At 43.5% G+C, this 15,151-nt stretch overlaps 1 protein-coding gene across 2 annotated transcripts in view; it reads right to left on the bottom strand.

The window, feature by feature from the left end:
- NSMCE2 (NSE2 (MMS21) homolog, SMC5-SMC6 complex SUMO ligase) overlaps window positions 1–15,151 on the bottom strand; it is a 422,041-nt gene that overhangs the window by 195,697 nt on the left and 211,193 nt on the right. For both annotated transcript variants that reach the window (XM_073632235.1, XM_073632234.1), the window contains one exon: window positions 4,891–5,044. In XM_073632235.1, coding sequence (XP_073488336.1) covers window positions 4,891–5,044 — 154 coding nt within the window. The remainder of the gene's footprint in view (window positions 1–4,890; window positions 5,045–15,151) is intronic.

The following is a 15,151-nucleotide window of genomic DNA, read 5'->3' as shown; positions in this document are numbered from 1 at the left end:
TAGGTAATGTGGAGGATGCTACTCGTACTGCTCTCCTTCCAGCTCTCACAGCCACAAACAGACTGCTCCTCCCAATGTGCTGGTGTCATTTGTAATGCTGGCCTATGCGTTACCTCAGGACTTCGTCAGAGGCCCCAATGCATCGCAATAGTGTCCCTTAGTCAATTAAATGTGATCTACTTCCATTAATATTCAATATTTACCCTTCCAGCTAGCGAGAGAGAGTCCGGTACTTCACCATTTTTCAGTTTTGTTGAAAAAACTGGGTGGAAAACACTTGGCCGAACAGCGTCTGTTTCCAACCAGATGCAGGAACTGTTCCAGTTTTTTTGACAGCTACAGGTACCAGTGCCAGAATACAACAGCTGGCAGTGCAGATTCCTCCATCCACGTTATTTAGCATGGTTTGGAGCCGTGGTCATCAACCCTGTCCTCAGGGCCCACTAACAGGCCAGGTTTGCAAGATAACTGAAATATATTACAGGTGATATAATTTGCTGCTCAGTGATTGTACTATTCTAGTCTGCATCTCCCCAAGGTAATACATCAAACCTGGCCTGTAAGTGGGCCCTGAGGACAGGGTTGATGACCACTGGTTTGGAGGATCAAGTGATTGCTTCCATCCAGTCAGTGTGGCTGAATGAAAGAAATCTTAACATGGCGCTGCCTGCATGGAGTTTGCATGTTCTCCCTGTGCAGGTTTCCTCCAGGTACTCTGGTTTCCTCCCACACTTCAAACACCAGCTGGTTGGTTAATTGGCATCTGTCTAAATAGGCCCTAGTATGTGTATGTATAAATGCGAGTTAGGGACCCTTAGATTGTAGGCTCCTTGAGGGAAAGGAACTGATGTGACTGCATCATATTTATATAAAGAGCTGCGTAAATGAATAGCACTATAGAAGTACCTGTAATAAATAAATAAATGTATGGCTGGCTTTAGAAGAGAAACACACCCTCCTCCATCCAGGTTTTAGATCTGCAGGAAAGGTCTAGTGCAAAGCTTGTGTTGGGCTTTCTTAGAAGATGCACCATACATGTAAAAACTCTGTACTGTAGGTAGATTTATAAATGAAGAATTTTATAAAAATACAAATAATTATAAAAATAGATTATAAAAACTTTGTTTCGAACATAACTAAATAAAAATGACCAAAAACCATGACGGTTTTCCTGTTTCTTTGCACACAAAGCTTTCACTTCAATTAGATACAGAGTCTGCAGAGTAAGGCTCGCCTAGCAAATGCACTATAATCTATATAATTGGACTGAACAAAAATTGGTCATGCTTTCTTCAGTGTGATCCTGTGTAATAAACAATGCTGGCAAGCCAGATATTTTCCAGCAATACATCACGACAGAGCAGAGAAATCAAAGGTCTAGGTGTTGCAATAACTTGTAAACTGTAACTCCCGTGCAAGTGGTTTTTCACACAAAAGCAGAGATACGGCCCATTAAAGGGGTTATAGAAACAAAAGTCACAGTTTGAAGCTTTTCCAGAAAAAGAGAAACAACAAATCACAGTTTACGCAGTACAAATACACATACAACGCATCTAGCTTTTTTTTTTTTTTTTTGCATTGTTGGCAAAGAAAATAATAAATATAATATTTTTTTACTTTTTGTTTACTAGGGAAAAATCAAAAGTTCAGCTTAATTTGCCTTTTCTAGCTTCATTGGTCCAGAGTAAAGGCTTTGAACTTTCATATGTTTACATATTCAAGTGTGTAAATGAGCTTTAAAAGTCGCTGGGTAACCTCTGTAGCTGCAGGTACTGCAGAGCAATTAATCTTCAGAAGTCCCAGCAGAAGCAGTGAAATCTTAACCTAAATTGACACTTCCAGGCGTGTCGATCTCCTTGGTACTCTCAAGAACTTCTTGCTGGTTCTTTACTGTAATATCACATAAACAGTCTCTCCTGCAGTGACATGAGATTGGAGGGTGGAACCAATGGGCAATGTGGGGGACCAAAGAGATTGACACCCTGCAAGTGTCAGTTTCTTATCAGAGTTTGAAGGACAATTCTAGTGATAGGTGTGGTGTTTGCTGGCACAGGCACCAGAAAAAGCGAGCATTTACCGCCTTCTTTTAACAGCGGGATTAACATTACAAGGCAAGATGAGTTGTGTTTACGATATGCAACTCAGGGCTATATTTTGACCAATAGTTGCTCCATGCAGCTTTTTCAGCAAAAAAAAATCCTTTGGTTAAGAGGTGGAGCTGAAAACGATTATGATATGCACCTGAGAGAACCTTCCATAACAATCATTGTAAACTATTTTTACTGCAGAATGACTGGCTATTAAATGTTGGCCTCAGAGAGCGAAACTTCAAGAATTCTAAATCTGGTTTGTGTCTAAAGGTTCATGGAGATGTACAGATTCTAGTGAATGGAAAATAGTACAGCTAAGGAGCACCAAATAAGGCTCTGGGCACTCGGCCAGTATTTGATGCCCGGAAAATGGGACACTCAGAAGAAAGATGACCTGGCATGCAGGCATATGGAGGTGTCTGCTGTATAACAATATGTCCATAAAAATAAAAACATATGATAAACCAGGGGTGTCCAACCCATGGCTCGCATGCAGCCCAAAAAAGTTCAGCATGCGGCCCAGGCATGTCTGTAGGGACGTCGTGCAAGCATAAAAGCCACAGTGGTTGACAAGGACACACTAGGCAGCACATGCACTTATAAAGAGACACTGGGGATGCCGTACAAGCACAGCAGATGACAAGGAGCATCCAGGCACAGGTACCTTCAGAGAGATGCTGGGGCTGCCGAGTTTGTATTAGCACCGGCAGCAGCGAAGGCAGGGACTCCCAATAGCACCAGGCAAGTAAATGCCACATGGCTGTATCTAGGGTGGTGCCGAGTGCTACCTCCCAAAGCCCCCTGCCCCACAACCTCCCCACATGGCTTCCACATCGCTGTGCAAAAAGAAAAGAGAACCCCAAAAAAGAAAAGTTGTGGATGAAGGAAGATTGTTCAAGGAAACAGGTACATTATCTACTGTATATCAGTGATCGTTCATTTGTAATCTGCCTGACTTTTTCTGAACATCAGCTGTCTTTATTGTTATTGTAATTTATGCTTCGCCCAAGACAATTCCTCTTCTTCCAATGTGGCTCAGAAAAGTCAAAAGGTTGGACACCCCTGTGATAAACACAATTCCTATGGGTAGGAAATAAGTCCTGCATGCTGCAATTTTGACTTGTCCACTTTTCTATTCATATCAACTGAATGGAGCCCTTCAAAAACGTAATGTCCCTGATAATGTATTGGCGACTCATGTTAACACATGTTTTGGAAAATATCTGAAGCAAATAAGTCCTAACACAATGTAAACAAAAGCAAGAATTACCATAAATGGGGATAGCGTAGGAAAACCCACCCAATGTCAAATCTGAAACGAAGGTCCACTGCTAGAGCACAGTGGAAAATACCTTTAATCCACTGTTTATATCTAGGCATAGCCTAAAATATAAGTTTACGCAAGGAGATCTACATATATAGTGGTTTACCTTCTCATTGCTCCAGTTATCATCTGAAAATCCTCAGTGTTTAACTAGTTGACATTTTCTAGCTTATGCATACAAAAAAATCACCTGCAGCATCTTCAAACTTGGAAAGAAAGCATAAGGAAAAACAGTTGCCTATACTCCTTTAGGTCAGTGTTTCTCAACCTCTGTCCGTACCACAAGTGAGTCTATACACAAAATCAAAGTGAAAGGGCGCAAACGCCTAGTGCATTATCAACTTTATTAAAAAGAGTACATACTCACAAAAGCAAATGTTGCAACAGCGTTGTACATAAACCAAGTAACCGAAGGGTCTTAAACATGATGCTACTCTTCTGGTTTAAAGCATGTCTAGTACTAGTACTAATACTAGTTGACGTGTTTCGGGGACATACCCCCTTTTTCAGAAAGAAGGGGGCTTGTCACCTGAAATGCATTTGCTAGTATTATGACATACTTTGAACCAGAAGAGCTGCATTGTATGTGTAAGACCCTTCGGTTCCTCGGTTTATGTACAAAGCTTATGTAAGTTTATACTCTTTTTATCCTTCAATAAAGTGCTGTTGATAATGCACTAGGTGTTTGTGCCCTTTTTGCTTGATTTTGTTTATAGAGTTGCACAATTTCTCGATCTTGGGAGGGCTGCATTGACCCAACAATCCAGTCCAGGTTGAGCATTGACAGTTTGTATGGTTTCTCTGGAACCCTTTAGTGCTACAGTGTCATGATATTATCCTATTGTGAGAAGACCACCAGTGGGTCCATGTTTTTAAAATTCGAATCTCTCAGGACTGTGATCATTAATAAATCCCGCTCTATATAAAATAAATAAGGGAAGTCAAGAATACGTGGAGTTCCTCGCTAGTGGGTGGTGAAATAAGGTTCTAGATGTGCATGTGCACAACCAACAATATCCTAGAGAATGGGAAAGGAGTGAACAAATCCAAAGGGATGCTGGGAATGATCTTCCCCCAATACAACGGAATATCACACTGCCTGTTGTAACTCCTGTAGCTTCAGGATTTTATTTTGTTAACGTGCTCGGCTTCTTGTCAGTACCGTTTCAACGAAAAGGTTTGGGCTCTGAAAAGCCAATCACTGTTAGTTGCCATCACAAAGGTGCACATATTCCCGATTCTGATTCAACCGGCTACAAATGTAGACAACCATGAAGCTTCACAGACAATGTACTAGTATGACATATTCATTAGTTGCTAATTTTTACAATTTTGCAACAGCTGGAGAGTCCCAAAATAATGACCTCTGATTCATGGGTAGAAAGACCCAGGAACCACGGATAAATGGAGGATTCCAAAGGGTGCCTCGAGAACAGGTGAAAAAAGTAATAAGCAACAAAATTGAGGGTTCCTTACTTTGCTTCCTCAGATCTTTCAGCTGCTCTTTGAACTGAACAAATTTATCACTCTGCCTCAGTTCGTCGTCGGTGTTCTTGCTCTGCAAGGTAGAATACCGCTCCTGGACAAGTTCTTTTAAATTCGGGATCTCCTCCGGTGTCCTCCGCTTTAACTGCATATAGGAAAAAAGGAAACATAGAATGAACTAGATTCTAACAAAATACATATATGAGTAAAATGGCAAAAACACCCATAATGCTGATCTATTAGTGTATATTCATCATAAATGAATTTGTAACCGAATTCAGCGAACTATTGATAATGAGGAGCTTGTCTATGTCCAACTCCATCAGAACATTGGCATCAACAACTGAGCCAAGCAAGCTTTGGTCACATTTCTGTTGGCCTAAGGGTCTTCAACTTAAAATATATACAACCACATGAAAGTATCAGTCAATTCATATCTGAAATTTTATCTATAAGAGTAGGGAAAAGCACCCGCTAGCTTTGTATATCTCTGGAGGCTGCCGTGACAATACATAAGCACCTGAGTCTCCAACATATTATTACATGCACCGGGACAATGCTATTTTTCACTAGGGTGCTTTCCTATCTTAACCACTGGAGTATAGATGGAGGAAAGGTTGTTCTAAACTTCATTTGTATAGTGAAAAGTTGCAACTTCCCAGTATCTATGGCATGGAGTCCTATTGGGGGAATTGTCACGACTACTTCTGCTTTCATATACATTTTTTTATCTAAAGGTTTAAAGAAAAATCTATCATTTTTTTTTTTTTTTTTTACTGGTTTGTCTCATATGGTACATGTAGTACCTTTTCTCATGTTGCAAGCTGCTTCCTAACTCTAGCTATGAGGTCTAACTTGCATTAATAACCCCTGCCTGCTTTGGCTGACCTGACAACAGCTAGGAAAGAGATGGCTGCTTCATAAGGTTAGCTTGTCTTGGCTTTGAGCACTTTCCCAGTTAAAGCAGCAGCAAGAGTAATACAGAAGGAGGGTAGACAAGTCAGCCTTTGCAATCCTCTTTGCCTCCGCTTGTCTCGGGAAATTGCTTAGATATGAGACAACGGTCATTGTGAAGCAGCTGTTTTTCCAAGCTGTTGTCAGATCTATAGTGGAAGAGCAGGGGTGTAGGTCAATTAACCAGATTCCCCTTGCACAATAAATCCAAGCCCTGATTAATTGTGATTTGTGTATGACCCCTGAAACGTGTTTACTCCCAATTCATAACAGTACTTTTATTGAGATTAAAAAAAAAAAATTGTATCTAAATCAATCCCTTTGGCTTGGTGCTCTCATCCTCTCTCGCCATACAAGTTGATTCTTCAAGGGACTCCACTGAAATCCCATTGGGCAGTAGAAAGGTACCACACTATAGCGATCATCTAATTTATTCAGAACCTCCACCAGGTTTGGCATCAGTGTTCCACTACCTAAATTATAGTTTTTTTTTTAAAGCAGACAACCCTGTTAGACAGCATAGTCAGTTTCTGACTTGACTTATTTTCTCAACTGTTTAGAGCTTGGTCAAGGACCAGCCTGTTACTGGACAGTAAATGAGCAGCAAAACACAGATGAGGTCAGAAAATATGTGAATAAAGCAGCGCTAGCGACAATTAACCAAATAATAAATAAGTACTAATACTTGAAAAATATAAAGCAAAACACATACAGCGCTGGTAAAAAAAAATATATATAACCACACCATGAATATACTATATATAAAGTGCTCTGTGCAATATTGCTAAACGTAAATCCATAAATGACATAGGTAGTGAATGTAGGTATACAGTGGGTGCAATACACAAATCGGCTGCTACTTGCCAAAAACCACATACATAGAGTGCAAATTTCAATAGATACGCAATCGGTGCTACCCAATTGCTGGTGAAATAGTGAGATATATATTGTGTACTAACAAAGTTAGGATAATATATTGCTGATAAATAATCCTAAATAAGTACCATCAGCTGGGCTACTACACAGGGCTTTTAATAGCAGCCTCACTGGAAAGCAAACAGCATCTCTTCAGCCTGTGCTGTCAGTCAATCACCATGGATGTTGTAAAGTGATGCCTCTGATGTAGATACAGATATGAATGGCTAATGTTCATAACAGATAGGTCATATACTTGCAGATGTCGACCCCAAAAAAAGAGAAAGGCAATATGGTGAAGTATTGCGGAGCTAAAAAATCACTTGCGCATCATAGCGCTACTCACAGAATCCTCGGTTGCAATCAGGCATGTCAGAAAACTTCCGCGATCGCCGCTTACAGCGTGCGTTCTACGGAAACAGGAAGAAGCGTCTCTGGTTATACATGAGCCGGATGTTTCGTTGACGCGTTTCGCCCCTCCCCCAGGGCGTCATCAAAGGACTTAACATCCAACCCACGGATGTTGGGATATATAAGGTGTATCCCAACATCCATGGGTTGGATGTTAAGTCCTTTGCTGACGCCCTGGGGGAGGGGCGAAACGCGTCGAGTAACGCTATGATGCGCAAGTGATTTTTTAGCTCCGCAATACTTCACCATATTGCCTTTCTCTTTTTTTGGGGTCGACATCTGCAAGTATATGACCTCTGTTATGAACATCAGCCATTTGTATCTACATCAGAGGCATCACAGATGAGGTCAGCCTTGTGCTATCCCCTTCATTCAGCCCCTCCCTTTAGAATGTAAGCTCTACGGGCCGCGCCCTCCTGTCCCTTCTGTATTGAACTGTACTGTAATTGTGCTGTCCCCCCTCTACATTGTAAAGTGCTGCGTAAACTGTTGGCGCTATATAAATCGTGTATAATAATAATAATAATATTTTCCCAGTTTATATTCTTCTCTCCAGGGAACTACAGAGGCAAATACAAAGACAGGCTGTGATTCTGGGAAGGCAAGAGTCCTTGCCACCGAAGTTTCTAAAATAAATACGGGGTCATTTAAAGCATATCTATGGTCAAAATTCAAAGTCAATATATTAATTGTCACATTGTATTTCAGTTGTTTCCAGCCTACCCTTACTATTCTGAATGATCTTGAAGCATGAAAATATACTTTGTGCAGATCCCCACATATTTACTTCCCTGAATGCTGTGACCCGTAGTCACTAGGCCCTGTAGGTAGGCACTGCTGTGTGTCACACCTTTCACAGAGCCTGCCTTCTGATCTACAGAGGTATTGAGAGGAGGAGTTTCAGGAGGCGGAGTCAGTACAAGTGGGGTACCATGGGATAGGTAGTCCTTAGAAACTGAGAAGCTGCAAAGCATGCAGGGAATCCAGGAAGCTGTGGAAAGAGACGGCCAGCAGACAGACAGAATTCATGACATGAAAGGAGATTTTTCAGGTAAGCTTATATTGGACTGTCAGAAATAAATATTGTTTGTATTATATGTACTATTAAAATACTGTTGTAAAATGTTGATGTTATGAAATGAAAGTGTATGCTGTGACCATAGGACTCATATTAATTAGTACAGCTGTCCATTCTTTTCAGCTCTGTAGGTATTACATAACAAAATAGCTGCTTAAAATTATGGAGGAGTCAGGTTTTCCTATTACAGCCTCACCTAGAACTATATGCCTTTTCAAAACGCCATCAAGAACAGAACTGTTACATCGATGATTACATGGGATTACGCTTATTCAACAGCATTAATGGTACATTTCAAAAGCAGACAAAGCTTTCCAGGACACAATGTGTCAAGCTGACATCTATGGCTTTCCTCAAATGGAAGCACATGGTGTTTGAACAGTCAGGGATGGGGAACACAGCTGCCAGTCTATGACAGCATACAATAAGCTCCTGGCACAGGTCCACTGACAACACCAGAATGCAGTCAGTGCACACTGACACTTTATAATGGTTTATTGTTAACATTTCTAAACCCGTATTCCTTTTATAAACTCCTAAAAGAGCAGGCACTGCAAGATGGCTTTTATAACTTGTGAAAGCCAGCAAAACTTATTCCATGTCCCTCTTTCATATAGGTTACCCTGTCACTGTGGGGCTGATTTACTAAAACTGGAGAGTGCAAAATTTGGTGCAGCTCTGCAAAGAAAGCAATCAGCTTCCAGTTTTTTTTTTTTTGTCAAAGCTTAAAGGATAAGTTCACCTTTCGTAAAATGTCACATGTTACACCCATATTCAGCATGTAACATGTTACGAATGGAGTGGCCCCCGCACCTCCCTGATCCCCTGCTCCAACGAGGTTCTTGCCAGTTTTCAATGAACTGCCATGGCACTGTGGGGCACTGTGGAGCGCCGTAGTTCATTCATGCTTCCTGTCAGATTGTGTCTGCTTACCCTGTACAGGATGCATGGGCAAGCTGGAGACATGCATGGCATGTGCATTTATTATTGTTTTCCAAAAAGAGAACAAGCTGAAGCTGATTGGTTACCATGCACAGCTGCACCAGATTTTGCACTCTCCAGTTTTAGTAAATCTACCCCTGTATCCTAATTTTCCTTGACTTCATGGATAAGGACTGACAACTGCCATTACCTCGATCACCGGTAAGGGCACTTTCATTGAACTGCGATGGAGCTTATCCATGAAGTCATGGAACATCAGATATTAACTGCAAGGTATTAGAACCAACAAAATCCCTTTGGATTACTGGACAATTCTTAAAGGGTTAGTTTGCCTTTTCAGAACAAATGAAAAGGTGAACTAACAGCCCCCCCTACATCCTTTCCGCCTGCCCCCCCAATCCCAGAAGCCCTACAGAAACAAGGGGGAGAAGAGCAGGAGTTTCAAATCCCCGGACTGCTACACCGCTGTGTGGGCACTGACAGCCCATCACCCAAGTAAGCCAGTACAGCAAGGTGGGGGGGGGGGGGGGGGTAAGTTAAGCTTTAAATTTTTCCTGGAAAGGTGAACTTACACTTTAACAAAAGTAAGGGGAATGTGGGGAAAGCAATCTCAACAGCCAATGGCACGGCAAAGAAGTGCATTCAGGCAGGGCTTTTTTATCTCAGATAGGTGCAGGAATGCAACCACGACCCCCCAAACCCCCCCAAACACCCCCTTTAAAATGCATCAAATAGTGTGTGTAGTCAGTTTCCCTAAGAGCTGGAGGGTCTTAAAGGGGCAATAAACAGGAGTTCATTATGTATAGAGTATAGTGTTGTGGAGTGCACAACATATAGAGTGCAGAGTTCAGAGAAAGCGCTGCATAAGGAGTGCAGAGTTCAGGGAATGCGCTGCATACAGAGTGCAGAGTTCAGGGAATGCGCTGCATACAGAGTGCAGAGTTCAGGGAATGCGCTGCATACAGAGTGCAGAGTTCAGGGAATGCGCTGCATACAGAGTGCAGAGTTCAGGGAATGCGCTGCATACAGAGTGCAGAGTTCAGGGAATGCGCTGCATACAGAGTGCAGAGTTCAGGGAATGCGCTGCATACAGAGTGCAGAGTTCAGGGAATGCGCTGCATACAGAGTGCAGAGTTCAGGGAATGCGCTGCATACAGAGTGCAGAGTTCAGGGAATGCGCTGCATACAGAGTGCAGAGTTCAGGGAATGCGCTGCATACAGAGTGCAGAGTTCAGGGGATGCGCTGCATACAGAGTGCAGAGTTCAGGGGATGCGCTGCATACAGAGTGCAGAGTTCAGGGATGCGCTGCATACAGAGTGCAGAGTTCAGGGATGCGCTGCATACAGAGTGCAGAGTTCAGGGATGCGCTGCATACAGAGTGCAGAGTTCAGGGATGCGCTGCATACAGAGTGCAGAGTTCAGGGATGCGCTGCATACAGAGTGCAGAGTTCAGGGATGCGCTGCATACAGAGTGCAGAGTTCAGGGATGCGCTGCATACAGAGTGCAGAGTTCAGGGATGCGCTGCATACAGAGTGCAGCGTTCAGGGATGAGCTGCATACAGAGTGCAGAGTTCAGGGATGCGCTGCATACAGAGTGCAGAGTTCAGGGATGCGCTGCATACAGAGTGCAGAGTTCAGGGAATGCGCTGCATACAGAGTGCAGAGTTCAGGGAATGCGCTGCATACAGAGTGCAGAGTTCAGGGAATGCGCTGCATACAGAGTGCAGAGTTCAGGGAATGCGCTGCATACAGAGTGCAGAGTTCAGGGAATGCGCTGCATACAGAGTGCAGAGTTCAGGGATGCGCTGCATACAGAGTGCAGAGTTCAGGGATGCGCTGCATACAGAGTGCAGAGTTCAGGGATGCGCTGCATACAGAGTGCAGAGTTCAGGGATGCGCTGCATACAGAGTGCAGAGTTCAGGGATGCGCTGCATACAGAGTGCAGAGTTCAGGGATGCGCTGCATACAGAGTGCAGAGTTCAGGGATGCGCTGCATACAGAGTGCAGCGTTCAGGGATGAGCTGCATACAGAGTGCAGAGTTCAGGGATGCGCTGCATACAGAGTGCAGAGTTCAGGGAATGCGCTGCATACAGAGTGCAGAGTTCAGGGAATGCGCTGCATACAGAGTGCAGAGTTCAGGGAATGCGCTGCATACAGAGTGCAGAGTTCAGGGAATGCGCTGCATACAGAGTGCAGAGTTCAGGGAATGCGCTGCATACAGAGTGCAGAGTTCAGGGAATGCGCTGCATACAGAGTGCAGAGTTCAGGGAATGCGCTGCATACAGAGTGCAGAGTTCAGGGAATGCGCTGCATACAGAGTGCAGAGTTCAGGGAATGCGCTGCATACAGAGTGCAGAGTTCAGGGAATGCGCTGCATACAGAGTGCAGAGTTCAGGGAATGCGCTGCATACAGAGTGCAGAGTTCAGGGAATGCGCTGCATACAGAGTGCAGAGTTCAGGGAATGCGCTGCATACAGAGTGCAGAGTTCAGGGAATGCGCTGCATACAGAGTGCAGAGTTCAGGGAATGCGCTGCATACAGAGTGCAGAGTTCAGGGAATGCGCTGCATACAGAGTGCAGAGTTCAGGGGATGCGCTGCATACAGAGTGCAGAGTTCAGGGATGCGCTGCATACAGAGTGCAGAGTTCAGGGATGCGCTGCATACAGAGTGCAGAGTTCAGGGATGCGCTGCATACAGAGTGCAGAGTTCAGGGATGCGCTGCATACAGAGTGCAGAGTTCAGGGATGCGCTGCATACAGAGTGCAGAGTTCAGGGATGCGCTGCATACAGAGTGCAGAGTTCAGGGATGCGCTGCATACAGAGTGCAGCGTTCAGGGATGAGCTGCATACAGAGTGCAGAGTTCAGGGATGCGCTGCATACAGAGTGCAGAGTTCAGGGATGCGCTGCATACAGAGTGCAGAGTTCAGGGATGCGCTGCATACAGAGTGCAGAGTTCAGGGATGCGCTGCATACAGAGTGCAGAGTTCAGGGATGCGCTGCATACAGAGTGCAGAGTTCAGGGATGCGCTGCATACAGAGTGCAGAGTTCAGGGATGCGCTGCATGTAGAGTTCCTGGATGCACTACATACAGAGTTCAAAGGTGCACTACACACAGTTCAGCCTTCTTCCACAGCTTACCTCTGCATCCCCCATCCACGTCTCATTCTGACCCCTCTTCAGCTCTGACCTCTGCATGCACCCCCCCCCCCCCCAAATACTTAAAAGCTCCACCCTTTTCCACATCTTACTTTTGCTGTATAAGCACCCAGCAGGCTTTAGTATCTCCCCAAACACTGTAGGTGGTTCCGCCTCTCTCATTCGCAGGGAGATGATCCAGTGGGGGTGCACTGCACCATATGCACCTGCATCTCCCTTGTCCCCATCCTGCACTCAGTGGGAGCCGTTGGAAGAGGAGCTGTCACTTGTAAACACAGAGGCTGATCGTCTATGTTTAAAAGTGATAGGGGTGAACAGAGGTCTTGAGCCAGAAGTGGTGGAACTGAGTTCCACCAAGTTCCAGCTGAAAAAAAAAAGCACTGCATTCAGGTGTCTGCATGCCAGGTTTGTTTTCTTATTCAACCATAAATTATAAAGGAATACTGGTATGCTAAAGGAAACCTAATTTCTTGGTCAAGAGCTTGGTTCACCCCCTCGTAAGCCTCTTTACTGTGAGACCATTCATCACAGTGAGGAGTTTAAATATCTCTGGTCAAAATGTAAAATCATATATTCGTTTCCACACTGTAGTCCATTTCTAGCCTACTTCTTTTACTCTGAACAATCTTGAAGTTTGTAAACTTACTTTGTGAAGATCCTCACACATTTACTTGCTGGATCGAGATCTGTGACATGGTCACTATGCCCTGTGAGTAGGAATTTTATGTGATAGACCAACACAAAGAGGCACATAATTGTAAAGTGGAAGGAAAATGATGAAAGTCAATACTTTGTAAAACCACCCTTCACTGCAATTACAGCTGCAAGTCTTTCTAGGGTCCTTATCCTGTTGGAAGGTGAACCTCCGCCCCAGTCTCAGGTCTTTTGCAGACTCTAACAGGTTTTCTTCTAAGATTGCCCTGTATTTGGCTTCATCCATCTTCCCATCAACTCTGACCAGCTTCCCTGTTTCTGCTATAGAAAAGCATTCCCACAACATGATGCTGCCACCACCATGTTTCACGGTGGGGATGGTGTGTTCAGGGTGATGTGCAGTGTTAGTTTTCCACCACACATATAAAATAACAGTGTAGTTGCGCTACTGTAAAAAAGGGTCAAGTGACACATGTAGCAGCCAGCATCAACAAAGTAGTGACAATGTGAACAGTAAAGGGAAAAAAGCAATGCAGCGCTAAACATAAAATTCAGGGATGAGTGATCCATCCAATTGTGACTGTCAACTGTGCAACGTGATAATGTATAGCTAGATGTAGAAAAATGCAAAAAACCAAATATAATATTATGGTGAGTCCATGATCATATCAGCGACCAATAACGTGGACATTATGGTCATATGAATGTTCAATGAAGGTGAATAGTATGAATGTTGGATGAATGAGAGGAAACCTCTCATTCATCCAACATTCATACTATTCACCTTCATTGAACATTCATATGACCATAATGTCCACGTTATTGGTCGCTGATATGACATGGACTCACCATAATATTATATTTGGTTTTTTGCATTTTTCTACATCTAGCTATACACTATCACGTTGCACAGTTGACAGTCACAATTGGATGGATCACTCATCCCTGAATTTTATGTTTAGCGCTGCATTGCTTTTTTCCCTTTTCCGCCACACATAGTGTTTTGCTTTTATGCCAAAAAGGTCAATTTTGGTCTCATCTGACCAAAGAACCTTCTTCCACATGTGTCCCCCACATGAAACTGCAAAAGGGACTTCTTATGGCTTTCTTTCAACAATGCCTTTCTTCTTGTCACTCTTCCATAAAGGCCAGATTTGTGGAGTGCACAACTAATAGTTGTCCTGTGGACAGATTCTCCCACCTGAGCTGTGGATCTCTGCAGCTCCTCCAGAGTTACCATGGGCCTCTTGGCTGCTTCTCTGATTAATGCTCTCCTTGCCCACCCTGTCAGTTTAGGTGGACAGTCATGTCTTGGTAGGTTTGCAGTTGTGCCATACTCTTTCAATTTTTGGATGATGGATTGAACAGTGCTCCGTGAGATGTTCAAAGCCTAGGATATTTTTTTTATAACCTAACTCTGCTTTAAACTTCTCCACAACTTTATCCCTGACCTGTCTGGTGTGTTTCTTGGCCTTCGTGATGCTGTTTGTTCTCTAACAAACCTCCGAGGGCTTCACAGAACAGCTGCATTTATACTGAGATGAAATTACACACAGGTGGACTTCATTTACTAATTAGACTTCTGAAGGCAATGGGTTCCACTAGATTTTAGTTAAGGGTATCAGAGTAAAAGGGGGCTGAATACAAATGTACGCCACACTTTTCAAGTATTTATTTGTAAAAAAAAAATTGAAAACCATTTATGAATTCCCTTCCACTTCACAATTATGTGCCACTTTGTGTTGGTCTATCACATAAAATCCCAATTTACGTTTTTGGTTGTAACATGACAAAATGTGGAACATTTCAAGGGGTATGAATACTTTTTCAAGGCACTGTACCTATATAATTACTTTCATCCCTGGTACTAGGATCTTCATTGTGCAGCCATACTTGCAGCCAAACAGCCTTTGCACACAGTCCCGCCCACTACCAGATCCCACGTGCTGTTCCTCCTATTCATTCCTATGTCTGGATTCGTACTCATAGCAGGCCTACCCATGCAGAAGAGTTAGGCTCAAGCTACAGGAATGAATGGAGAAGGCAGAATAAATGTGGAGTAGGAGTTGCTGGCTGCCAGGACTATTTTTGCAAAGGCTCCTTGGCATAGGGCAGGGGACACACAGCAAAGATCT

Source organism: Aquarana catesbeiana, linkage group LG05 (assembly GCF_042186555.1).
Source record: "Aquarana catesbeiana isolate 2022-GZ linkage group LG05, ASM4218655v1, whole genome shotgun sequence".
Taxonomy (NCBI): domain Eukaryota; kingdom Metazoa; phylum Chordata; class Amphibia; order Anura; family Ranidae; genus Aquarana; species Aquarana catesbeiana.
Note: the sequence above shows the minus strand (reverse complement) of the source record. Positions and strands in the feature narration are given on the sequence as shown.